The sequence below is a fragment of the Larus michahellis genome, chromosome 9, assembly GCF_964199755.1.
Source record: "Larus michahellis chromosome 9, bLarMic1.1, whole genome shotgun sequence".
Lineage (NCBI taxonomy): Eukaryota > Metazoa > Chordata > Aves > Charadriiformes > Laridae > Larus > Larus michahellis.
Window position 1 is genome coordinate 49967246 of NC_133904.1, and position 26380 is coordinate 49993625.

At 56.0% G+C, this 26380-nt stretch overlaps 1 protein-coding gene across 1 annotated transcript; it reads right to left on the minus strand.

Annotated features, from left to right (window-relative positions):
• Positions 1-18415: 18415 nt before the first annotated feature.
• On the minus strand, positions 18416-22209 carry LOC141748716 (BTB/POZ domain-containing protein KCTD12-like). Its single transcript, XM_074601205.1, has 2 exons — positions 22098-22209; positions 18416-20411 (listed from the first exon to the last, which is right to left on the minus strand). Exon 2 carries the CDS (start codon positions 20385-20387, stop codon positions 19497-19499), a length of 891 nt encoding a protein of 296 aa, XP_074457306.1. The 5' UTR covers positions 20388-20411; positions 22098-22209; the 3' UTR covers positions 18416-19496.
• Positions 22210-26380: the final 4171 nt, after the last annotated feature.

Consider the following 26380-nt stretch of genomic DNA (forward strand, 5'->3'; position numbering starts at 1 on the left):
TGCAGGGTACTGGGCATCGCCCGCAAGCTGGGGTTAGGGAGGAATTCTCCCGGAGCGGGGGTAAAGCGAACCAGAGCAGGGGTTTCTTCCAACCCTGGTCCGAAGTCTCTCTGCCAGGAACTGTCAAAGGCGGACACGGAGCCGGGCACACGCTCTGCCCGCTCCTGCCTGACAAATCCTCTCCTCCTGGTCTTGTTTTCTAATGCAATAGTTTGCATTTTGCAGTCCGCCCATGTATCATTTCTAGATGGCCAGGGCACTTAATCCCCCTCGGTTTATTCATTATTAGAAAGCTTCTCAGTTTTCCTTTAACATCACTGGGGTCTGATTCGATTACAGAATACATTCCGTGCTGACTTCATATTTCTGAGAAAGGGGTGATAATTAGATGACGGTCACGCAGCCCGGAGGGAGACCGGCAAGAGGAGACGCCTGGGGAAGAGAAAGGGCGAGTGATGGGCGGAAAAGCTCCTGGAACGCCGTGGTCCAGCCCCTCCTGCCTTTGCCCACCCTCAGAGGCTCACTCTCTGCAAAGCATCTTTAGCAGGAGCAGGGTCAGGGCCGGCATGCTTTTTACCCCTGCCATTTGTGGAAGAATTAATCAGAAAATTGCAGCCCACCAGGCTTTAAGGTTGGAGCTAAATCCCTTTAAATCGGTGTCACTGAGCTCCCATCCACCGATTATTTAAATAATGGCTTGATTTTTTTATTTTATTTGGTTCTAGTCTTCAGAAGAAAAAAAAAAAGCCCTGGATTTTGTTTCAGATCAGAAGTAAAAATGGCATGAAACATAAACCACAGCTTCGCTGGTTTACGTCTCCGTGCCAGCGACGCAGGCAGGTGAGGGCAGGCACTGCCCTGCGTACCGGGAAAAGCCAGCCTGGAAAACACATGTGGGACCGCCAGGAGGAAAGACAAGGGAGGACGACAAGCCTGTCGCTATCTCTTCCCTGTTAAAACTCACATCAAGGCTGATTTCAGTCTTGTTGTGGCGGGTGAAGGGCAAAAAGACACCGCTGGCTGTAGAGGGGTGCCTTCAGATGCTCTGGTTTTGGTGGCCCTATGGTGAGCCACAGCTTCTCCTTAGAAATAAGGGTCTAGGGGGAGAAAACCAACAGTATTTTGTGAAGACGTGAAGGAGAAAGCGCCTGTCAGGACTCCTCCTTCACTGCTTTTCCCACCCGCATCCCACGGGCAGAGAGATGGGATGTGGCTGTGGCTGCGGCTGCCTGGTGGTGGGTGGCGGGGGGGGTTGCAGAAGATGCTTTGTGGAGGTGACACCACCCCTGTCACACACAGGCCAGCGCTTCCAGACCAGGCTGAGGGTCCTGGGGGCTGGGAAGGATGCTCTGGGACTCCTTGACGAGCTCGTGAGCAGAGGCAACCCTGCAAGCTACTGAGTTGGGCGAGTTCACCCATAGGCACCAAGAGCCTCAGCTGGGGGCTCTCGGTTGCTCGCTAAAGTCCTCCGCCCTCTGTTTATTATACGGCAAGGTGTTTAAATTTAGGTGCTGTGCACATGCCCCCCCAGCAGCTCGTTTCCTGCAGCAAGCCAGAAGAGATGCCAGTTCAGATAGGGCTGTGGGTGGAGGCGCGGGCTGATGAGGAGACCTCCGAGGCAGCGGCGGCAGCGGGGGGGGGTGCAGGTAGGCGCTGGCAGAGAAGAGGAAGAGAAGGTAATGCGAAAGAGCAAGATCAGAGATAAGGCTGAGACGGAAACGAGAGAGCAGCATCCTCTCCTCGGTCACACTCGGGAGGCTCCAAGGTGGTCTCACCCAGCAGGGTGGCGGATGCGGGCAAAGAGCATCCTTGCGGAGCCGTCAGCGCTGGGGCTGGGGAGAAAACATTTGCATATAAACTGCTGGACCTACTGCTGTCAGGACTTATGCACAGCAGGATATTTATTCCAGGCTAGGGCCGGATTCGGTGGCATCCCTTGTTAAAATATTGGTGATGCTTCTTGCCTCGGGACACAAAGTTTTATAGCCAATGATTTCAGGGGCCTGCCCAGGCAATGGGAGAGGACGGATGTATTAATCCTCCCTTTCTCATCTCACAGACGCGGGATCCTCAGGGATCATCTCTGACGGATGTTTGTCTAACCTTAAATCTTCCAGGGAGGAGATACCAGTCCTCCCCCGGAGACCTGCCTCACTGGTGCTGCACGTCACTGCTGTCGCTGATAGAAAGCTCTTAGTGATGTCCAACCCCAACCTGCGCTACAGTGCATTAAGCGGTTCTGTTCTCATCCTTTCTCCAGTGTAATTGATTACCATCCATTTTATAATTAGACTTCGCCTGATGATGGACTGTTTTCACGTCTTCTGCTTTCCAGACTAAACAAACCCCACTTATTTAACATTTCCTAATAAGCGACGGTTACTGAACCTCATCTTATTATTTGTGCTTCTCCTGTGGACTTCCTCCAGTCCATCAATACCTTTCTTACCCCGCTGGCCCGAAGCGGGCAGGGTGTTCCATCCCGGCGTCAGGCTGAGGAGAACAATGTCCCCAGCGTCTCCCGCGGCTCAGGCTCCCGCACACACATCGCTACCCGACACACGGCTTTTTGCCAAGGCTCCCACCCTTTCCAACTTGCTCCCTGAGAAGCCCTTCCCAGCTCGGAGCCAGCCGCGTGTTTCACACGGGGGCCGTCTCTTCCACCAGCAGAGCTGTAAATGAGAATATCGACCGCGGCGGAGAGGCTCCTGCGGCACCCGCGTACTGTATTTTCCTGCTCCGATAGCCAACTGGTGATCACGGCTCCCGCTTTCGGAGCTGGCCGTGCAATTTGCTTTCCTCTGAATTCATCTAAGGGACGTTTCTCAGTGTAAGGCTGCAAAATCATGTGGTTGTGCCGTGCTGTCCCACCGCGGGACCCCCTGGCTGCCCACCCAGCCCCGTTAGCCATCGCAGGGGCGCTTTGGGGCAGAAAACCTCGGAACAGCAGGGAGGCCGCTGGGGAGAAGTGGTGAAAAGCGAGCAGCCAGGGAATATTTGCGTGAAGAAGGCTGCAAGAGCTGGTGTCACGCTCTCGGGCTGATGGGCTCCTGTTATCACTTGAGGTTTTTATCCAGCTATTTGCTGCGTGCGCTCCCGAGCCCAGGCGGTTCCCAGCTCCCCGCTGGGATGCCTTGGCTGAAATGCCACCTGCGGGGCTGAAAACACTGTGTTTTTGGCTGGCACGCTCCGGAGGCTGATAACCCTGGTGAGGAGGAGGAGGGAGCAGCGCAGGGACAAGGCAAAACCCGTACCCTGGACTCAGAGAGAGCAGAGCCCGCTCCAGCTCTGGACCTGGCTTGTGGTGGCATCCTGTCACAGCCGCGGGGTTTTGGGGAATTAAAAATCACACCCAACGCCGGGGGGGGGTTGAGGATGCTCTTACTTGCAGCGCGTTCCTCTTACCCGAGTTAAACCAGAGTCCAACAGGTCTCTGGTGAATGGGGAGCAGGGGGGTATTAACAAATACTTTAATTTTGCAGGAGCTGTACACTGACAGTCTCCTGTGTCCTCTGCAGCTTGGGATGGCTGGACAAAGAGCCACTGGCCCTATTTTTACTAATAAAAACTGCCCAAACCGGGCAGCACATCGTACACTTAGCTAGCGGTCACAAGTTTTAAAACCTCTCTGCCAAATAGTTGTGTGGGCATCTGCACTGCTCCAAACCAACAGTTTGTAATTGGTATGTGCGGTCCAGGACGGCTCCAGGCTGCGGGGGCAGCCACGGGGATGGGGGGGTGGCGGTGGCTTCTGCCAGATTGCACTGGGGAGCCGGCCCCCTCTCCGCAAGATTTTGTGTTTAATGTATAAATTTAGCTCTGCTTTGCCTCTTGTGTAATTCCGTTTGGCTGGCAGCAGGCTGGCAGGCTGCCCGGGCCTTGTGAACCGCACACGCTGTGCGATGAGAAACACCTTGGGCAGACGGCACGTCTGGAGCAGCCATCCCACCCCACCCCACGCCACCCCACCCCACCCCACGCCACCCCATCCCATCCCATCCCATCCCATCCCACCCCATCCCATCCCACCCGACTCTATCCTGTCCCATTCCATCCCATCCCACCCCACCCCGTCCCATCCCATCCCATCCCACCCCATCCCACCCCACTCCATCCCCCCCCACCCCATACCATCCCATCCCGTCCCGTCCCGTCCCGTCCCGTCCCATCCCATCCCATCCCATCCCATCCCATCCCATCCCATCCCATCCCTTCCTCCTTCTTGATGGGGAGGAAGGAACCAGCAACACTACGGCTCTGCAAACTTGGCTCTGAGCTCGAGGAAGCTCACGTGCTGGGGACACAGGGAAGCACAACCCTGCTCCAGACGGGTTGGGATGTCCAGGGGAGACCACCTGCTCCCATTTCTGCTTGGAATGTGGCTGTGCCTTTCTGCTTTCCTCCCACGCCATCCTGCTGCCCAAGCCCTTGGATGTGTTGAGGGGACATGGGGCAGTAGAGGTGGCAGAGGGACAGGACGAGGAGGTGGCCCTCTGACAACCCTGCCCATGGCGAGAGAACAGGAAAGCATCTTTTCCAAAAGAAAAAGGGCTTCTGGGAGGCTCCAGGTTAGGAGAGAATCATAGAATCATCTACGTTGGACAGGACCTTTAAGATCATTGAGTCCAACCTCAAACCTAACACTGCCAAACCCACCGCTACCCCATGTCCCTCAGCACCACGTCTGCCCGGCTTTTAAACACCTCCAGGGATGGCCACTCCACCACTGCCCTGGGCAGCCTCTTCCAATGTTTGATAAACCTTTCTGTGAAGAATTTTTTCCCATCCTAAACCTCTCCTGGCACAACTGGAGGCCATTTCCTCTTGTCCTAAAGAAGTCTAACCTTGAGGTGTGCAGGGTTTGGGCTGCCATGGGTAAGGAAGCTGCTTCCCACGCCCATCGGGGTGCTTGACACTCACCCCATAGGGTGCTGCCAGCCCCAAGCCTCCACGTGGCCACAGGGATTGACCTTCCCATGTGAGTTCCAGGGTTGGTAACGGGCACGGAGCAAACCCAGGGTGCTTCTGCTGTCCTCACAACAAAAAGAACTTAATAAATCCATGAAGTTGCATGAATCTCAGATATTTGTGTTTACAAACCAGACCTGAATGAATCCCAGTAGCCAAACCCTGGTGGCACCCAGCATAGAGGACCGGAGCCCGCTGAGGATCCGGCCCCTGGATGCTGCATGGGGCTACGTCAGGTGGACCCAGACCTGTCAGCTCAGAAGTGTTAGTGCCAGCCCCAGCCATACAGAGATTAGAGCTGCAGGCCCAGTCTTAAATCCAAAATCATTTATTCCGGATTATTTTTTGTTTTTCCTTCGTCTCCCCTGTGTTTCCCAGGTTTGCTCCCCCGCCAGCAAGGCTCAGACTCAGTTAGACACAAAGTCCCTGTGTCCTCCACCGTGGGGACGGGCCCCACAAACTCATTTCACGAGTGGCTCACCCGCTGACCCCGGGTCTCCAGATTACCCAGGGCTGAGCTAATGCCGAAAGCTCCCAGACAAGCGGCTTTCTCAGGAAGTGCCGTCCTGGAAAACGCAGCCCGAGAGAAAATAAACTCCCCCAAGCCACAGAAAAAGACCCAAGTCTGCAATTTCTTCCTTGCTGGCTGGAAAGGGCCGGGGCTGTGTTTTCCAAAAGGTTAAAACACAGGGTAGGGATGTTATTTTAGTGAACGGCTCAGCCCCTTCAAACCTCCCGACGCACAGAGACGTCCCCAGCGCTGTTTGTGCAGATGCAGTGCCGGGCTGGGCTCCAGGCCACGTCCTCCCCCTGCGACGACGGCGTCGGGCTTTGGACAAATTACGCACGGGGGAGTGGAAAAGGGGCTGTTTTGCAGGTGGTGCTGAGCTATTCCAGACGTGGAGCACAAACACAACTGCCGATGAATGGAATTAACTCCTCCCACCCCCCAAAAAAAAGCCGGCCTGTGCTGGTAATTAAAGCTGGGACTGCTGGTGGGGGGCAGCACAGCAGGAAGCTGTGGATTTTATCATAGAATCACAGAAGGGTTTGGGTTGGAAGGGACCTTAAAGCCCACCCAGTGGCACCCCCTGCCCTGGGCAGGGACACCTCCCACCAGCCCAGGTTGCTCCAAGCCCCGTCCAACCTGGCCTTGAACCCCTCCAGGGATGGGGCAGCCACAGCTTCTCTGGGCAACCTGGGCCAGGGGCTCACCACCCTCAGTGTAAAAACTTTCATCCTTATATCTAGTCTAAATCTCCCCTCTTCCAGTGGAAAACCCTTCCCCCTCGTCCTATCGCTTCCCACAGCGCAGCCTCCCCTTGCCCCACGCCTCAGTCCTGCTCAGCATCAACCCTTCCCCGACAGTCCATCCCCAGCTGCACCACAGGGTCCCAGCATTCACCTGTTTTTGACAAATTTCCTTTAAAAAAGCCACCCTGGGTGGCTGTGGCTGGACTTGCCCCATCAGCCACAGAACTGATGGGTGCCAGCCCAGGCTGCCAAAAAGGGAGAAGAGTCAAACATGGAGTGTCTCTAGAAACGTACAGTGAGCAATTGCCTTGTCAGAAACAGCTTTAGAAGTAAATAATCGCCTGCTCCGGATGCTGGGGCAGGATGAGGAGACCTCACTGTTTGACACGGTCGTTCAGCAGCCGTCAGCACGGAGCATCAGGGCTCTGCTCGCTGCCTTGTCTCGTTCAGCGGCTGACAAAGGCATCCACCGGGTCATTAACTCGAATTTCCCAATCGGTTCGGCTACCAGAAGGACCATCTGTTACTGTTACACGGGAAACCTCGCACACGGGTCGCTCCAGCACACCATTATTTTACCGTGTGTAGTCAGGCCTCCCACGGGACAGCTTTGGTCTCTTGGTTTGGTGCCGGGAGCGTGTGTTTGCTCAATGGCCCTCTCAACACCGGGTCAGTTTTCTGTTGAGGCTTCCCTGGCGCAGTCTGGGTCCAGCTGGTGGGTACGGAAGTGTCCGGGACAGTGGTGGATGTCGAGCAGAGAAGCTTCTTTGGGATTGATTGGCTTATTGCACTGCTCGTACCCCTGATGGGGGTGAGTGTCAGCAGGGGTACCTTGACGCTACAACTTAGGTGTCTCGGGGGGCTCCTGTTGGAGTCCGTGGAGAGACATCTGCACCTCTGTGCCCCTCTGCGAGGTGTCTAGGTGTCATCTCCAGCCAGGCGTCTGACCCTCCAGCACTGCTTGCTTCTCCTGCTGGACAACCACCACCAACAACAAAGGCGCTGGAGACAACCAGCTCAGACTTTCACACCCAACTCGAAGACGTTGAAGTTAGCAGATCGATCTCCTTGATTACACGAACTGCCAGCTTCAGGCAACTGAATAATCACTTTTGGCAAGGGGTCTGTGTTGAAGCTGCAACCTCAGCTGTAACCAGCCTCCCTACCGATGCTGGCCTCGCATCGACAGTCCCCTTCCTGCTGGAGCGGTGATGTACAGAGAAGGGGGTGACCGAGATCCTGGGGGACACTGTCTCCTGCTGCTTCCCCACCTCCCCAGGCCAGCCGCCAGCTTCCAAGGAGGTGGTCCATGCTTTGGCACGGCAGGCCAAGAGCTCAGCCTGAGCAGACGTGTTATGGTACAGCTGTTCTGAGCCACCTCCAAGTTTTCCGTCCGAGATCTCGATAATTATCTGAGAGTACAGAGAGCTGCTGATCTTATCGTTGGCGGGACGTACATCTGCGCAGAAGGTCGCAGTGACCACTGCTGGCCAGGGGATAGCTGTAATTTTGGCCAGGAGCACGCGGGGAAGCCTCCTTTGCCCTGGGTGGGCTGGGGAGCCCTGTGCGCCTCCTCCAGGAAACCTGCAGCCCCTCCCTGGGCACTTGTACAAAAAATACTCCTTTCTTCATGTTATAACGCTCCCTCCTGCCTTTTTATCAAAAGATACATTTTTTGGGGGAAAAAAATTTTTCAGTGGAATTTTTAGTGGATTTTTAGTGACTGACTACGCAAAGAAACCCGAAGTTTTTGGAATGAAGTGGTCAGGCTTGAAAAGGGAAGGGGAAGGGAAGGGGAAAAGGGAAGGGAAGGGAAGGGAAGGGAAGGGAAGGGAAGGGAAGGGAAGGGAAGGGAAGGGAAGGGAAGGGAAGGGAAGGGAAGGGAAGGGAAGGGAAGGGAAGGGAAGGGAAGGGAAGGGAAGGGAAGGGAAGGGAAGGGAAGGGAAGGGAAGGGAAGGGAAGGGAAGGGAAGGGAAGGGAAGGGAAGGGAAGGGAAGGGAAGGGAAGGGAAGGGAAGGGAAGGGAAGGGACATTCCTAGCTAGAGCTGATGGCAAGTAGATCAAAGCTTTGTAGTTTATGGAGACTTCTAGCATTTCTGCATCTGCCGCAGGCTCTGCCTGCTTCCTTGAGTCACCTGAAGCCTCCATAGAGCCTTGCTTCCAGCAAGACCCAGCATTACAGAGGGCCAGGGCTGGGATTTCTGGATCCCGGTACCCACTGCTTAACCTGTGAGACAGGACAGCAGCCGTTGGTTAGAGACTGCGTGTGCCCGTGCACCACGGGAGCCCTCTGGGGACTTCTGAAGGAGCTTCCAAGCAGAAGACGACGCTGCTGCAGGACTCAGCGACTGCGGGGAGCAGGGCCAGAAAGAGCCGGGGAGGTGGGGGTCAGCCCTCCCGGGGGGCAGCAGACCCCAGCGCGGGGAGCAGGGGGTGCCCAGCCAGAAAACTGCCCTCTCCCAGGAGGAACCAGCACCGCTGGGGTGTCTGCCAGGACACCTAAGACCAAGGGAAGGTTTCCTGACTTCTGCCAGCCCTCTCCTTGACAGGAGACAGGGCGGTTTGTCCTTCATTTCCATGACACTGAGGGATGACCTCAGCTTCTGCAGAGGGAGGGAGGCAGGGAGGGAGGAGAACTGCCTACGGGCAAGGTCCCTGGTGCCAAGACCTCACCACTCCTGGCAAATACAAATATATCCCGTCACAAGGAAACATCTCTGCTTCCCAGAGTCTGCAAAAGCCCGGTTTGCTGGAAGGTGGAGTTAACAACAACAGCAAATTGAGGGGGTGGGGGGTGGGAGGGACACGAGCGTGGAGGCATTTGGCATAAGGCACCAAGCCCTTATCATAACGCCGACGAGCTCGGTACGCGGTCAGCTTTCCAGCCTGCTGAGAAGTACTTTCCTGGCCGATTTTACTAGTGTGACTTCTAGAAGACTGGGAAACCTTCCAAGCTCGGACCTGGGGACTTCGGTTCCCCTGCAGCAAAATGACAGTCAAGAGGCTGCAGCGTGGGGCGTCTCAGTGACATTTTTTTTTGTTGTTGTTGTTCCCCTGGGGTTTTGTGTTAAATCCTCTCCAGGCACGCAAAGAACAATAATATTTTGGGAACGCCCATCGGGAAACATTGGCTGTACCCTCGGTTTCTTCAGGTTTGGAGTTGCTCCATTAAAGCGACTGAAGTCAAGCGAGATGTTTCCACTTGCACAGATGAAAAGCTGGAAACCCGGCTGCTTTGTACGCGAATGTAAAAAATGCGAGTTCTACAGAAAAAAAGAAAAAAAAGTTCCAGGGTGACTTGTCTCTCTGCCTACTCCAAAATCCCTGGTAAAGGCAGGAGCTTTTGGATCACCTGGGAAGCCCTAGGCAGCCCCCCTTCCCATGGGAAGCCTGCTGGGAATTCTCGGGGAGTGAGCTGGCTCCCCGCCCCCCAGCAGCGGGTGGGCAGCCGAGGTGTCGCCGGGCTTTTTGGGGTGCCAAACTCGCTGCTGCGTGAACAGCACGTGCAAAACAGATCCCGTGGGAGCAGACACCCCATCCCTGGGGAGACGTGGGGCCAGGCGGCGTCGGTGGCAGAGGGCTGGGGAGCGGAGCCGGGGGAAGCTTTGGTGACTGCAGGGTTGCGAAACAGTTTCCTGTTTACTTGTCTCTTACTTTTTTTCTCGGTTAACTACAGTCTCTACCTACTCGACTGCTGCTTTTACCAGCAGTGCACCCCGTTACTCGCGTTGCTCTTCCCCTGAACCAGCCCAGCCCTAAGAGGGGACGGTGGCACGCACGCGCCCACCCTCAGTGTCCCTGCACCGGCCACTCGCAGCTGGAAAAGACCATCCTCCTGGGTCCTTAATGGCATTTAATCCTTTGAATTGATTAAAATAGTATATTAACCAGAAGACTTGGGCATAATGGGAATAATAGCTATACACAGGGCGTAATTGCAGGGCGAGTGGGACTTGGCTAAATGAGCTGTAATCCCTTGTTCTGCTGGAGAGGGGAAGGATTAGAGCATTATTCTTTTTTTTTTTTTCGGTTGAAAGCCTCAGCTCTGAGGAAGTGATCCCCGGCTGGGGCAAAACAGTGTAACTCCGTGGGTTTCTTATTTATACCGCGGGGCCTGGAGGCTATTTTAAACCGGGTCGGCTCACAAGGGTGAAGCGCCCTCTCCCTGCTCGCTGGCTGGGGGTTCCTCGGCGGAGAGCGGCCGTGGACAGGCTGTGCCTGCCTTGCACGGGAGCAGGCGTTTTGTGAGGGGTCAGTGGGGAAGGAAGTGCTGGAGTTTCCATTTCATCGCCCCCAGAAGAACTGGGCTCGTGCGGAGCCTCCCCATCAGGAGCAAAAGGGACTGGCTTGCTGCAGGCTGTAGGCTGGGGAAACTGAGGCAGGGTGAGCAGGGTGAGGCCGCAGCAGCGCGGGGTAGGGCTGGACCCAGGGCTCGTGCCCGGCCCTGCAGCATCCCCGTTCCACGTCAGGATGAGCCTCCAGCACCCACCACGCTGCTGCTCCCGTGCTGGGAGGGACCCATCGCCACCTCAGCCGCGTCCCTAAGGCACCGGAGAAGCAGAGCCCGGGGTATCCAGCAAAGCACAGACACACCTGGCTGCGCAGGGACATGCAAAGAGGATCCTCGCTCTTTTCCCTTGCTCCTGTTGCATTTTCCTCTGCAATATGCCCCGTGGATGAGTGCAGAGCTGGCAGAAGCCCTGCGTTGGGTTCGCTAGACCTCGTCTCTTTGAGCTATGAAAGCCATCAGCTTCTCCGTCTACAAGTGTCTGCTAATCTTGTACCGATAAACACCGTCTGTCTGGCCAACCCCGAAGCACAAGACCAGGTTAAGGAAAACTTGAGATTATTATTTTTTTTTTTACCGTTTCCTTTATTTACTTTTTTTTTGTCTTTGAGCCTTAAACATTTATGCCTTTGTTTGGTTTTTTGGTTCTGAGCCCTCCCTTGTCACGGAAAAGGGCCCCCAACTGAAAACCAAACACACTGGAAAGCTGAAGGTCTAGTGAAATCGCAGCTCCCAGCAAAGCCAGGAGGGCTGAGGTGGCCACGCAGGGGCTAGTGGAGGTCCCCGAGCATGGCCTCAGGGGTGGGCAGCACGCCGGCTCTAGCAGACCTGCGCACATGTGCATGCATTTCAGGGGCGGTGGGATGGGATAACGCTCCTGTACCAGCGCAGAGGGGTCCCGGGCTGGGGCACAGCAGCAGCGCCGTCTTTGCAGACGCTAGAAAGCAGGACCCCCCACCCCCACCCCCAACCTCCCCAGGGGGCTGAGCGGCACCCCCGGGCACCATCTCCCGTTTAGGGGGTCTCTGTCTTTTGGTACACTGGCAGGGAAAGAGAACCCTGCAGTGCCACCTCTGCCTTGTCCCTGTCCCTCAAGGAGGGGCAGCCCCCCCTCTCCAGGGGCCCGGGGAGCCGGAGAACGGAGGGTGCGAGTCTGTGCCGGTGGGGGGAAGCCAGCTGCGAGGGACTTTTTGGGGAGGTGGTGGTTTCCCTGCCCTCAGTGCTTGTTCGCAGGGTGCAGCCAGGGGAGGGTGGTGGTGGCCACCGCTAGTGCCGGCAGGCAGCTCTTCCCGGGGACAGGGACATTCCTTCTGTCCCTGAAGGGTATAACCAGCCCCGCAGCGCCCAAAACTGCTCCCTGCCACGTGCCCAGCCCTGGTTTTGAGTGGGGATGGAGAAATTGTAAAACACTGGGGCTGAAAGCGTGGCAGAGATGTCCCCCCGCCCCTCCGGAGGAAGGACCTCAGCCATAGCCCAGCCACGCCGAGCCCCCACCGTCCTGCTCCGGCGCACGGGCTGTAGCCAGGAGCTGACGCTGGGGAGTGCGGAGGGGGAACAGCAAAGCCTCAAGCCAGTTGTTTTTATTGCTTCTTTATATGGCAATGTTCCCTCGTCCTGCACTGGGAGCTCCCAGGGCTGTTCCTGCCCATCCCTCCTTCGTCTCCCACCCTGGTGGCCCTCGTGGCCGGGCTGCGTGGTGGCTCTGCGTCTGCGTGCCCCGGGGATGACTCTTGGGATGGCTCTGCAGCAATGGGACATGCAGAAGTCCCCAAGGCTGCTCGCAAGACTCCCGTGCCCTCCCATTGAGCTTTACTCTGGATTTTATGTTCCCTTTCCTCAAATAAAGAAAAAGATTTTGTTTTTAGAAACCCACTCATTTGTCCCAGTAATTCCCCTGCTGCCTCTCCATTAGAATCACAGAATCATAGAATCATTTAGGTTGGAAAAGACCCTTGGGATCATCGAGTCCAACCATCAACCCCACTCTACAAAGTTCTCCCCTGCACCCTATCCCTTAACACCACATCTAAACGAGTCTTAAACACACCCAGGGATGGTGACTCCACCACCTCCCTGGGCAGCCTATTCCAGTGTCTGGCCACTCTTTCCGGGAAGAGTTTTCTCCTAATGTCCAGCCTAAACCTACCCTGCTGCAGCTTGAACCCATCCCCTCTTGTTCTATCACTAATTACCTGTGAGAAGAGACCAGCACCAGCCTCTCTACAATGGCCTTTCAAGTAGTTGTAGAGAGGGACTTTTCCTTCTGTCAAAGGTACCGCTGCCTCCCCCCAGATCCAAGGGAAAGGCAGAGCCTTGCTGCAGAATTTGGTGGATGAAGCAGCTCTTTTGCAGGTCTACGGGCTGGCTATTCTCCGTTACCACCACACGCTCACGTCTGCCAGACCGCTGCCTGTCTCCAGGTGCGTCTCCGGCTCAGGTGCCTTGCCAGGCCCCAGGGATTGCCCTTCACCTCTCTAATCTCGGGGGCTGTTTGACCCTGAGACTTTGACTTGGTCAAAGTGTGCAGGGATGAAGGAAAAGCTGGTACAGGCAAGCTGCCACCCAAGGCAGAGGTGCGACGAAGGCTCTACAGGCTCAAGGCATAAGCCTTAAGCACCTGAGCATCCTTGATCTTCCAGCTCTGCTCAGTACCTCGAGCTGCCCCCACGGAGGACCTGTCAATTGAACTCAATCCCGACTCCGGTGCACTCCAGGGCTCGCCAGCTCCTGCACGGGCTCGGCAGGCTGCTTCCCTGCGGAGCTTGCAGAGGGCAGGGAGCCCTCAAACTCTGGGTTTTTTTGTGTGGTTTTGCTTCTTAAAGGTTGAGCCCATGCTCTGGGCAGGGGGAGGGGGATTTGAGGAGATCTGCTAATACCCCAAAACATGCTTTCACGCGACTGGCAGGCTCCTAGTAGTTGAAACACTGCCAGGTTGGACTGCAAGTAACCCACAGATTCAGGTCCTGTAAGAAAAGGGAAGGAACATGCTGTGTGAGGTTACACAAACTTTTCTCCTTAAGACATTGAGCTAAAACCATCTAGGCATTGGGGGCAGCTTCCTCAACGCTGAAGGGATCTGCGCCTTTAGAAAGGGCTGAGCAGCCTGCAAACTGTGCATCCCAAGTGGCATCTGAAACTTGGCTTCCACTTGTGAAACGGCCCAAAATCTACAGCACCCTTGTGGTGGGAGGGGGCTGTTCTTCCCAGCCACGGTCCCTGGGGGGGGCACCAAGGTATCCACCATCAAGCTCTCCAAAAGGCAGGGGACTGAGCTGAGCTGCTGTGGCCTGCGCAGGCTGTGCCAGTCTCTATTCTCTGCTGTGGTGGCTTTGATATGGTTCCTCCCATCGTGGTCCCCTCCCATGGGCGGCCTGGACTCAGCTGTGGCATCAGCTGGGGATGAACATGCCAAGGACCTCAGGTCTAGAGAAAGAGGATGCAACGCGCTCCTCCTCCCTGCCTTCCCACAGAGGTCCTCTAAACAACGATGGGAGAGGACCACGATGCGGCCAGGCTCCTCCTCACTCACTCCAATGATCAGGAACATCAGGTCATCCCTGTCTGCCAGCCCTGACCAGCCTTTGCCAGATTTCCTAAATTAATCCAGGAAGGCTGGGCTTGTACGGCTCCTCCGGCAACACCAGCCAGGTGATTTGTGCTTTCCATGCAAATGCTCTTCTCCGAGCTGCTGGCAGGAGAGGCTTTTTGTGCCCCTGATTAGAATTGCAAGAGAGGACGGCACTTGACAGTGTGCTCTAAAGAGCTGTGTTTATCCTCTGTAATTGCTGCATGCTCCCCTGCCTCCTGCTGAACCACAGCATCCAATTTCGGGCTGAGTCTGGGAAACCACGGGGCCGAGTTAAGTTTTCCGTGCTCTGTGAACAGGGAGAAAATTTCTTTCTGGCAGCAGATTTGTCCCGCGGCCCTGGGCTGTTCGGGGGCTAATGCGCCCTTTGGGGTCACTTTAAGGATGCTGTTGGCAAAGTGGACTCTGCATCACACAGCCTGGAGATGGGGAAGGAGGGAGGGGGAACAGGCATCTGGGATGCAGGCTTCCCAAATTCCAGCTTCCAGCTACTGCTGCTTCTACCCTTTTTGTGCTTCTTTGTCAGTAAGTCCTTCACTATTTCAACAATCAGGTCAGTCTCGATCTTCGTGGTGCGCTGTGGACTCGGGTTTGATTTAGATGAAATCTGGTTTAGTCTATTTGCAAGAACACCTTTCAGTCAGACACTGCACAGCTCTCCCGGAGGAGGGGGGGCGGGGGGTGATAATTCCCAGCCACCTAGAACGGAGCAAAGCTTTTTTAACTGCGAGCGCGCCTTTGAAGAAAGCCATCTGCACGCCACGAAGCCCCAAAGTCTAACCTGCTCTAGCTCAGAACGAGCTGTCAGCGCAGGTTGAACAAGCTTCATTTGGCAAAGCGCTCCCGCAGCTCCCCGCCAGCTGCCGGAGCAGCTTACCCGACCCAAAGCATCTTTTTGGCTCTCAGGGCTTGCAGCGCACGCAAACGCCGGCGCCTGGGCTGCGTTCCCCCTCCCGTCTCTCCCCCCGCCCCAGGACGGGGGCCCAGAGGCCCCTCCAGGGCTGGGCAGAGCAGAGCGATGCTCTGGATATCATCTCACCCCCGGCACATCGCAGCCAACTGGCGTCGGCTGCTGAAGTGAGCCTAAAAGCTTGCTTTGCTAAACCCCTTCCTCGAGAAAACGTCCTGGCTGCAGTTTCTGCACCCGGAATTGGAGAACTCCCGTCTCTCCAATAGATTTTCTCAGTGGCGAATACCCGTGCTGCTAAAGGCGGTTTTGGGGGGTTTTATTTTTCAAATTAGAAGAGGTTGGTCCCAGCTTCCAGCTACTGCTGCTTCTACCCTTTTTGTGATTCTTGATCAATAAGCGCTTCACTATTTCAACAATCAAGTCAGGTTCGATCTTTGTGGCGCGCTGAGCAGCCTGGGCTTCTCAGGTGGGATTTCTAGCCTGGGGACGGGGTTTTTGGTGTCTCCCCTCTAGCATCTCCTGTCGTCTGGACTCCACAGGACTCTGCTTGTCCCCCAGTATGGATCCGCTCCATCCTCCTTGCCTCCTGGCCACTGGCAGGATGGGGGGAGCTCAGCTTCTGGGCAGGGCTTTTCTGCCACCAAAGGGGGTCCCCTTACGGAGGGGCTGAAGACAGACCCAGGAGATAAAATGCTTTCAGATGTTCTCTCAGGGTGGGAGAAGTGCCTGATGGAGACAGATGGGATTTGGCTTCTCCTTATGTTCCTGCAGTTTTTGTGCAGAATGACGCGCCGAGCGAGTAACCCGCAATTTGTGGGCAGGGTGGGAACACAGACCCAGCCCGAGTTCGTGTTCTGCCTCCTTTGAGCGAGGGGTATTATTTTGGGACGGATGATTTTCTGGGGATCTCTAAATGAAAGGGTGAGCTACTTTACCCCTCAGAGGGAAAACAAGCTTTGAAAGCTTAAAGCCCTTTATGAAAACATTCCTTGGTTTCTGGTGAGCTCAGGAGCTGCTGAGCTTTGCAGTGAGACCGGGCGCCTTCCCAAAGGACACCGTCCCCCACCGTGGTCCACGCTCTTCCACAAGGGACCTGCTGCCAGATGGAGACCCCCTGGGGGGGGGCGTGGGGTTCTTATGCTGTCCTAAAAACGACCCTCAAGGTCAAGGTGGTGGGTGGTCTGGCATCTGAGGATGGACCAGCCCTAGCTTAGACAGTCCCCACCTCTCATTCACGGCAGGAGTCCCTGCAGAAAAGCCGATGACTGCTCAGTGCAGGCCAGATTAAAATAACCACGGGGATCCCTCCCGGCCCTGGGCTTTTGCAGCCAACGTGGCTAATCCCCCAAGGCACATGCAACCCATTTTTACTACAGGTGTGCGCCGCCGTCTGCCCGCCCACGCACAGCCCGGGTGCCCTTCCTCCGAGGCGCCAGCCATCCTACGCCGGAGCAGAGCCACCCACGGCAGAGCTGGGGGCAGCCAGATCCTCTCCAAAGCCCCGGATGTGCAATGCATGTGGAGGATCTTCGTTTGTATCTCCTCGATAGGAGCAGGCTGCTGCCACCAGCGCCTCTAACGGCATCTGGTGCTATGCTCCGGTGCTAGCTGGGGAACGTCAACTTCATCCAGTTGGGCACTGGCAGAAATCAGTGCCTGAAGAGCAGCCCACCTTCTCGGAAGAAAAACATCACCTCCGAGCCCAACATCCAGGAGGGAAGGAAACTGAACAAGGCTTGATTCTTCCCTTGACTCCCTATGGACGTCCTGGGTGGTGGGAGATGCTGGAGGGAGACCTCAAGGACAGCTAAGTAGGTGTAGATGCTTTGAACAAGCCCAGAGACAGACCCCCCCCGTGGTTTGGCAGGCAGCTCGCGATCTGGAAAAACCCAGGCACATTCCCAGGCAAAGCCAGCAAAACAGATAACAGCAGGAAAACACCTTCTGCACTGTCTCCTCGAAGCTCTGGAGACTGACAACCATCCCCTGGTTCCATTTGCCCAGCTGGAGTGACTTGCCAGGCTTGTTCAGAGGATGAGGACCTCAAATAGATGTTTTTCCATGCCACCATTTCTCCACAAATAGTCTCTCCTAATGACCAAATGAACCAGGTTCTCCCCCCAGCCAGGGGCAGCAGTAAAAGGACACTCTTTCTATTACTAGATATATGCCAAGAAAAGAAAGAAACCCAAATTTGATGGATTTTTGTTGAGCTAGATGTCAACGAACGTATTTTTTTCACAAAGTATCGGTTTTCAAGAAAACCGTCAGACTCTAAAATGATTCAAAAGTAAAACTCTTCCGCTCTGATCGTATTTCACCCGGGGTATTGGGTTTAACAGCCCAGATCACATAACCTGGCAGATCAAAACCAACTCAGCGTTGACTCTGCCGTTCTGCTCTCTCCCTCGGGAAAAATGCTTCCTCCCGTGAGATCAATTTTTCAGCCCAGTTCCAGAGGGGAAAAGCAAAATTCAAAACACCAGCGTTTCTCACAAGGCAGCAATTTCTTTTCCCAATCAGTCCCAATTAATAATGATTAGAAAAATCTTTAGTTAAAAAAAAAAAAAAAAAACCCAAACAAGCAAACACGGAGTGCCTGTCCCCTCCCCCTTTATTTAAAAGGTTTTCATCCTTCTTCAGCCTCTCTCTCCACACAGAACTCAAGTTCCTTTTTCTTTTCTTTTTTTTTTTTTAAAGCTGGTTGTCATTTCCTCTTCAAAACGCTGTTGCAATGAGGAACAGGCCGTTATAAAAATACCATTTTCGCCTTCCCCTTCTCCAGCAGAGAGGGACCGCCTCGCCGCAGAGCTTCTGCTCGCCCAGGAGACTCCAGCCCTCCTGCCTCCTCGGAAACCAGCTGCAAACCTTTATCCCGAATGAACCCCAAAGAGAAACGCCCCTTTGGCTGGCGAGACGATCCTTTATCTCCCCGCACCAAGAGCTTCAGGAGAAGCAGCCGGAGGTGGAGGAGCAGGGGCAGATGGTGGCTGGAAGGGAGCCCAGAGCCAGCAGAGGAGCAGGCGGGGTTGGGGACATCAGGGCAGCGGGGACAACTGCGACAGCTCCCGCAGGCGTCGGCAGCGAGACGGGCAGGCTGACCCCTCCTGCCGGAGCTTGCGAGCCCCCACGTGAGCGCTGGGGATGAAGGCGTCACCCGGGCGGGTAATCCTGGACCCCACCGCTGGCATCAGCATCCCTGCAGGGATGCGCTGCAGGTCGTCCCAGCTGGGTTCAAAGAGGAAGAGGGGGGTCAGAGGCAAGAAGCCTCCAAGAAGTTTGTCCTCCTTCTCTTTATTTGAGTCCTTACACTAAAGCACGTTGCTCCCTGCCCGTGTGCGGCTCGAGCAACACCTCTGGGTGCAGCCAGCACCGCCTCCTTTGCGCCCTGGCACACCACGACGGAGGCGAGTGGGTTTTGTTCCTTTATTACACATGGCCCAGGCGTGGCACAGCAGCAGCAGCCACCCCCAGGACCGAACGCAGGCCCTGGAGAGCCCTTTGCAAGAGATTGCCGAAATGGCAAAGATTTTCATGTCGGGCAAAGACTCCCTTTAACCTGTGAAAGAGCCCGACTGCCGCTCGCCGGAGCAACCCAGCCCCATCCCTCGGAAGCCCCCGTCGCTATCGCACTCCAAAGGAAAGATGAAGGTACTTTTTTTCTGACAGACCTCCAGTTAGTTTGAGAGATGTATAAGCATTTTACGCCCTACAGCGTGTAAAGCCTTCCCCACTCCCCCCCACCTCCCTCCATGTGTGCATCTGCCCCCTCCCAAACCCCCCCCCCACCCCCCCCGCAAGGCATCCCAGAGCAGCAGCGATGCTTTGAATCAGAACTGCAAACACAGGGTGCGTCTTTATCTAACCTTCCCAAGCACTGACAGTCTAAACGCTAAGCTGCTTACATGGCTAATGGCAATATATCCGCGCTGTGAGGCTTCATCTTTCCACCCCGCCCGCCCGCCCACCCTCCTCTCCGCTTCCCACCTTTCTCCATGTCCTTAAACCAACGCTTTCCCACTTGAACCCCTCAAATACAGCGTATGCAGCAGGTTCTCGGGGAGCTGCACGGCGTACAGGGTGCGAGAGCCGAGTTCAGTGTCCGACACGGACAAGCTCATCCAGCTGCAGGAATCCCAGCCCAGAGCAGAGTCCGGTGCATCCCCCCCCCTCCCTCCCACCCCAAAACACGTACACGAGAGTGTCCAAGTCCACACATCCAGGGAGGGTTGGGAGCTACGGGCGGCTACTGCAGAAGTCGGAGAGAGGGAAGAAGGTTGGTGGTCACTGGTTGCTACAAAGAAGAGCTGAACAGGTTCAACGTGGAGGAAGGAAGGAGGAGAAAACCCAAGAACAAACTCAAAAGGAGGCAAAGGGAGGACGCTGGGATTCGGGGGTTGGATGTCTACCTTCTAGGCAACGGCCAGCACAGGAGAGGAAAGGGAGAGTTGGTGTTTGGTTTGTGGGGTTGGGTTTGGTTTTTTTTGGTGTCACTCACGATAGAAAACATATTCGGTGTAAGAGGTCCAGATCCTGTCATCTGTCTGGTCGTGGGCGAAGGCACAGGTGCCTGTGGAGTTGCAAGCCACCATGTGGAAGCCGGCATCGGCCAGTTTATCAAAGGCTTGCTCCAGGAAGGTGAATTTGAGGTAGTACCTGGAGGTGTACCTCTCCGGGGGCCTGTCCGGGTCCCTGCTCTCGTTCAAGGTATCACCAAAGACCTCCTTGGCCAGCGACGTCTTGCCGCAGACCATGATCCGTGCCACCCTGCGGAACTTGGCATCTGTCTGGCTGTCCCTGCCCAGGGTGTAGGACCCTCGGTAGCCGATGGTGATGAAACCTGCCCTGCGAACGTCAGTGCTGGCAGCACCCACGCTGGTGGTGACGGCTCCCCCGGGGCCACCAGCCACGGCGCTGGGGAGCGTGGCACTGGCAGAGGTCAGGTTGCGGGTGGCATCCGCATTGGGGGAGAGCTCCTCCGGGTCGCTTTGGCATGGGTCGTCTCCCAGCGAGTTCTGCTTGCTGAGCTTGGGGGCCAGCATCTTCACCAGCTCTGGCAGCATGAAGTACTCGGCCTCTCGCTGCAGCCGGCTCCTCTCCGGGAAGTGGTCGGGCAGCACCAGCTGCTGGTCCCTCATGTAATCCAAGATGTAACGGAAGAGGAAACCATCCCGATCCACAAAGAACCGTCCCTTGCTGTCACGGGCCAGGGATCGGATGTTCTTCTGGGTGAACATCTCCCAGAGGAGCGAGCCAGGCACGCTGACCAGGGTGGGGTGGCGGGTGATGTAGACTTGCCCACCCACGTTGAGCTCAATGATCTCAGGGAAAGGGAAGTCCTCGCTGGGTTTGGCACAGCCTGCATTGTCTGCCAGGGCCATAGTGAGCTACCGCTGCCTTCCCACCTGCAACAAAAAGCAGCAACGTGCCAATGTTAAGCCTGCCAGCAAACGCAGCTCATCGTCCCACCGATCCCAAGCCAGATCGCACTTGCTTTGCGTCAGCAAGCAGTGTAGGATCAGGCCCCGGTCTCTCCAGGGGTCTAGAAGTCAGCTCTGTTCCCTAATCCCTGGCTCTTGGAATAAGTAGCGTTAGCTAATGCCGCCTTCCCTTCCACGCCACAAGAGCATTACCCATGGTCTGAACACGCCACCTCCACCTGCAGCCCTCCCGACAGTCAGGTCCTGGGGCTGGGGCTCAGCACCTTTGCCCAGGAAGAGGCAGTGATGCCGTGCTGATGTTAACAACAGGAAAGACAGAACCGTCCCACCCTGGCTCTGGCCGGCGACCCGCCTGGCCCAGCATCCTGCCGGTCAGGAGGAGGTGCCGAGCGTGCCAAGGCAGGACCGCATTACGGCGCAGTGTCTCCTGCCGAGCTGGAGGGGACTTTATCGTCCCACGCAAGGAGCGCCCACAAGTCTGGCAGAAAAGCAGCGCTAGATGCCACTGTAAAGGACAGAGTGACAGTGCCTTTTGGCACTCCTGCTCCTGGAAAGTACTCGATAGAGACTCGAGGCCAAGCTGAGAGCAGGTGAGAGATGGCAGAATCTCTCCAAGGGTCTGGGACCAAGACAAATACTGGGCTAGTGGTACAGCCTTGGGCCAGATGCCATGTATTTATACATTTTCCAAAGGCAAGCTGATTCTTAGGCATCTCTCGACACCGCAAATCAGCGCTTACATAAACCTGGCACAGCAGGCAGACTCCTGATCCAGCCTGGCCAAACCGTGCTTCCCACAGGGATTTGGGAGACCAGAGAGAAAAGGGGTTTTCCTGCGCTGTCCCCAACTGCCTGCCAGGGTTGGCCTGAAGCTCTGCCCACCCCCGGGTGATGTTCCTGCAGCCCTGGGACCTGCTGAAGTTGTCACCAGCTGCCTGTCACACACAGCACTCCCCCCCCCCGGGGACGGGTCCCGCAGCCAAGAAACAACAGCAAAGGATCAACAGCACAGAAGGATCCTAACGCGGATTTCAGAGAAGATAAAGGGCAAAAATAAAACTCTGGGGGCACTTTTGGGTGGTGGGGAGAGCTGAGCCTGCGTTTCACGGCCCCGCACCTCCTCCCAGCTCGCAGGGATGCCCGGGGAGAATGGGCTTGGAACAAGGAGCGGCTCAAACCTCCCAAGGAAGAGACTGCAAAGATCGGGAAGAGGATCGGGGAGGTTCACCCGGCTTCCAGCTTCCCAAATCCCCTCCCGCGCTGGCTTTGGGTCCCTTTCTCCGGCGATACGCTCTTCCCCTGCTACAGGCGACCAGGCGGGAGGCTGCCCGTGCCTGGAGCCAGAGCCCTTTTTCAGGGCTGGGGGGAGCTGAGGGCTGCAGCTGGGCTGGGACCGCGCAGGGCTGGGGGGGGGGAACACAAGGACAGCCGCCCCCCTTCTTCCTCCCGCCTGCCGCATCCCCGGACCCGGCAAAAAGCCACCGACGGGGACACCCCGGCTGCAGGAGCCGGAGCCGTCCCCGGGCTGGAACGGACGGACGGGGGTCGGGGACGACCCTGCCGTCCCCAGCCTCGCACCGCCCCGGAGGGACCCTCCTGCCCCGCATGCCGACCCATCCCGGGGGGCTGGGACCCCGCCGCCCCCGGTACCTCCGCAGGCGGCCGAGCCGAGCCGCTCCGCGCCGCTGCCGGTCCCGTCCGCGCCGGTCCCCGCCGCGCCGCCGCCCCGCTCCGCTCCGCTCTGCCCGCCCGGCGCTGGCCCTGCCGTTTTATGGCCGCGAAGGCGGCGAGCGCCATCCCCCGCCGGCCCCGGGCCCGCCTCGCCCCCGCCCCCGCTCCCCGCCTCCCCCGCCGCCCCCCCGGCCCCGCACCCGGCCCCCCTCGGGAAGGTCCGTGCCGGGGCCGGGGGGGTCCAGGAGGGGTCCCTCTGCATCCCCCGTCAAAGCAGGATTTGGCTCTAATCACAGGACCATAGAATGGTTTGGGTGGGAAGGGACCTTAAAGGCCACCCAGTGGCACCCCCTGCCCTGGGCAGGGACACCTCCCACCAGCCCAGGTTGCTCCAAGCCCCGTCCAACCTGGCCTTGAACCCCTCCAGGGATGGGGCAGCCACAGCTTCTCTGGGCAACCTGGGCCAGGGGCTCACCCCCCTCACAGCAAAGAGTTTCTTCCCCAGATCTCATCTCAATCTCCCCTCTCTCAGTGTAAACCCCTTCCCCCTCGTCCCATGGCTCCCCTCCCTGCTCCAGAGTCCCTCCCCAGCTTTCCTGGAGCCCCTTTAGGGACTGGCAGGGGCTGGAAGGTCTCCGCGGAGCCTTCTCTTCTCCAGGCTGAACCCCCCCAGCTCTCTCAGCCTGTCCCCACAGCAGAGGGGCTCCAGCCCTCCCAGCAGCTCCGGGGCCTCCTCTGGCCCCGCTCCGACAGCTCCGTGTCCTTCTGCTGTTGGATGCCACTCATCCCAATCTCCATTGCCATGGGGAGGTGCGTCTCCACTCTGCTCGGAGGGGACAGCACAGCTCCAACGAGCACGTGTCACCTCTCGTTTGGTGGCTCAGGTACCTGGGGGGGGTAATGATGCAGGGCAGGATGCCCAAGGGCCGCAGGTCCTTGTCCAGAAAGCCACAGCCTGTGGGAGCCCTCTTTGCTCTTTCTTCACCCATATTAGCAGCTGCGTCAGGGCTGGCCTGGGGACACCTCAAGGTCCACGTAGCAATGTGTAGCCACAGAGCCAAGGCTGTGCTGAGACAGGGAATTAGGGATGGAAACAAGGTCACTTTTCTGCCCCAGACAATTTGCTCAGGGTCTGTTGAAAACTCTCACTTGTTTGGTCCATATTGCTGTTCCCGGGATAATTTTTTATATATATATAATTCTTGAGTATGTATTCTGTAGGTATATGTTTCCCAAGGTACGAGTAACACCTGGTGGGATCGTAAAGAGCTGGGCCTGTTGTGATAGCCTGTTTGTTAGTGCTGGTAAAGCCAGGAGTGAGAAGAGAGAATCCCTCTCCCTTCTGTGGTTTTGTTGTTTGGTTTTTTGTTTTTTTTTTCAAAAGGCCAGTCTTCTGTAAAGGCAGAAAAATACAACAACTCCAAACAACCTCTCAGTATTTGCCTGTTTCCTAAAAGTCTGATGAAGGCAGGCTAAAATCCAACTTTCTGTGACAGTGCAGCTGTCTATCTGTGTTTATCTATGAGTTTATTTACATGTACCTGTCAAATTCTATATGGGCAGAAGACGTAATTTCTGCCCCACCTAAGGGTCGCATCCCGCACTGAGTCTGGGAACTCTAGTCCAAGGAATTTTTCTGTTTGGGTTTCTCATGGCTGTTTTCTTGTATCCCAGCCGTGTCATGGCACCGATGTGTGATACGGTCACCAAAAGTACGGTTGGAGGTGGGATGTGAATGAACAACGCTGCTGTTCCCTGGGTCTGACAGTATTTTGAAAGAATAAATCCGTAGGTATCCGCCTTTCTGTAGCGAGTCAAAGGCTTCCTGAAGAATGCCCTGACATGGAAAAGCAAACGCGGCATGGCTATGCAAAGTGGGGACGGCCTTCGTATTAAAATGAGCTTTTGCATTTGTCCCGGCAGGGCTGTTTGCTTATTTTTCTATGAATCGCAGGGTTTGGGGCCAGCAGCTCTGTTTGCAGGTAAGGGGGTGGGAGCGCTCCCTGAAAAATCCCGCGTTAGTGGAGGTGTCTTGAAATCAGCAGCACCCTGCGGATCCAGGGTTTGTGGTTATTAGCGACATGGATCAGGGCTGCGAGGGCTGACTTTTCACACATTAAACCAGGAGCTTTCCCATGTGCATATTTTGTGGAATATATTTATAGATGGGGGAAAGTTAAAAATGGGATAAAGCGTTTTGCGATTATGCGAAATGAACAGCAAAAAAATCCCCAACCTAAAAAATAGGAAAAAAAGAAAGAAAGGGGAAACAGGGAATGTTTTTAACATCGTAACTCTTTTTTTACCTCAAAACTTTGTTTCACCTGCAAATGCTGTAACTTATGAGAAAAAGACGCTGAAAACTTGGAGACCCAAATTCCTCCTCACCAGACTGTTGTGTGAAGTGATTACAGCTGGGTATCGGACCTAACCGAAATTCAGGCTGGGATGGATGGATGGATGGATGGATGGATGGATGGATGGATGGGTGGATGGATGGATGGGTGGATGGGTGGGTGGATGGGTGGATGGGTGGATGGGTGGATGGATGGATGGGTGGGTGGATGGATGGGTGGGTGGATGGGTGGATGGGTGGATGGATGGGTGGATGGGTGGATGGATGGATGGATGGATGATGGAGATTGCTTTGCTCAAGAGATAGCTGAGGGATCCTCTTTGAATATAGCCTGTGGGGAAATTTAGTCACCGTGAGCCTGTTTGATTGGTAGGGTTGGGTCAGGATGAAATCCAGTGTATTTTTGTCTCTGTCTTCTGGATGCCTGATCCAATGTGACTACAGCTTCATGGAATAATTCCCAGTGAAGTTTCCACTCTGTCGGGATACAACTGTCCATCTCCAGAAGATGGTGTGACCCCAACCACATCCAAAGTTAATGGCTCAGCGTTTCACACCATCCTCCCCCTCTCACCCATCCTGGCCCACGAGGGACTTGCAGAGAAGCAAAGGACACAGAAAAAAACTCTCTGTACCAATATCTGTGCTTCTCCCTGCCAAAATCCCGGTGGCAGTCTTACAAAACCCTATCTGGTGCCAACACACGGCAGCCATGGAATGAAGAGCCTTGTTAAAAAGGGGTTTGGACACGTGCAAATGGGAGCAGCCAGATGCAACCAACAGACAGGCTGTGTGCGGGCAGCTGTACTTTGTATTAAAACCTCCACCATGGGCTGTCGCTCCATAAAACACCCCGGGGTGCCCAGTGGGAGGCAGTGCCCACGCAACATCCCCCAAGCCACAAGGACTGGGGGGCTGTGGGTTTTGCCTGAAGGAGTCCCCGTGGCTTGTGTTTCCCTCCCAGCACCGGTGCAAGCAGGGCAAAGGCTCTGGATGTGCGGGAAGGGCAAGCTGGAGGGTCGGTCTGGCGGGTATATTAGCCTTTATTTGCTGGAAGCACTTGCGCTGAGTTTCTCCTCTGTCCAGTCCACTATTTTCCCCAACTCTGTCAGCAACTGCTCTCTTTGAGGCCTTATAGTGCTCCATCAAACTTAGTTGAAATTGCCCAAAGAATTCAAAATACACGGGGGAGGGCAGACGCAGAGGCACACCGTCTCACACACAGCACGCTCGCAGGCGCGCCTGCGCTGCCATCGTGTTCATCTTGTTTCCTTAGGAAACGAGCCTAAAAATAACCTGAATTTGATAATGCATTTGGAAGGCTACAAAAGCAAGGCTGCCCCCAGGGGAATTAGTGGGAGGGTCCCCATAGAAAATCCTCTGCCCGGTGCCCTCGGCGAGGTGGCATCCCTGCCCGGTGCAGGAGCTGGGAGGCTGGAGGGACGGGGACCTTATTTTGGGGTCAGCAGAGTTATCCTGGAGGTTGTGCACTGTCGTGCTGAGAGAGTCAGGGTGGGAGCCCAGGACAGGCATGGTAAGAGGAGGACGATGGGGAGGATGAGGTCTTGGGAAGCTGTGGAGAAAACGTCCTTTGCTCCAGCTGCTCCATGCAGGGCTCCAGGCATGAAGCAAATACGTCAAGGTGTGTGTTTACCCCGTGTCTGTGCCTCTACGTCCTGGAACACCGAGTTCAGTTGATCTCCTCTGGCCTCCCTTTGGACTGGAGAGGTAAGTACTAGACGGCACTTTCCTCTGTGGCTCTACGTCCTGGAAGACCAAGTTCAGTTGATCTCCTCCAGCCTCCCTTGGGCCAGAGCGATGGATATTAGATGGCACTTTCCACTCCTGTTGGTGTTCAGACGGGTCAGGCTCATTTTTCCTGCAAATTCCTGGCCACCATCACCTG

Excerpts from the sequence above, each read along its gene's own strand:
- LOC141748716 (XM_074601205.1), bottom strand. The coding sequence starts at position 20,387 with ATGGCCCTGGCAGACAATGCAGGCTGTGCCAAACCCAGCGAGGACTTC.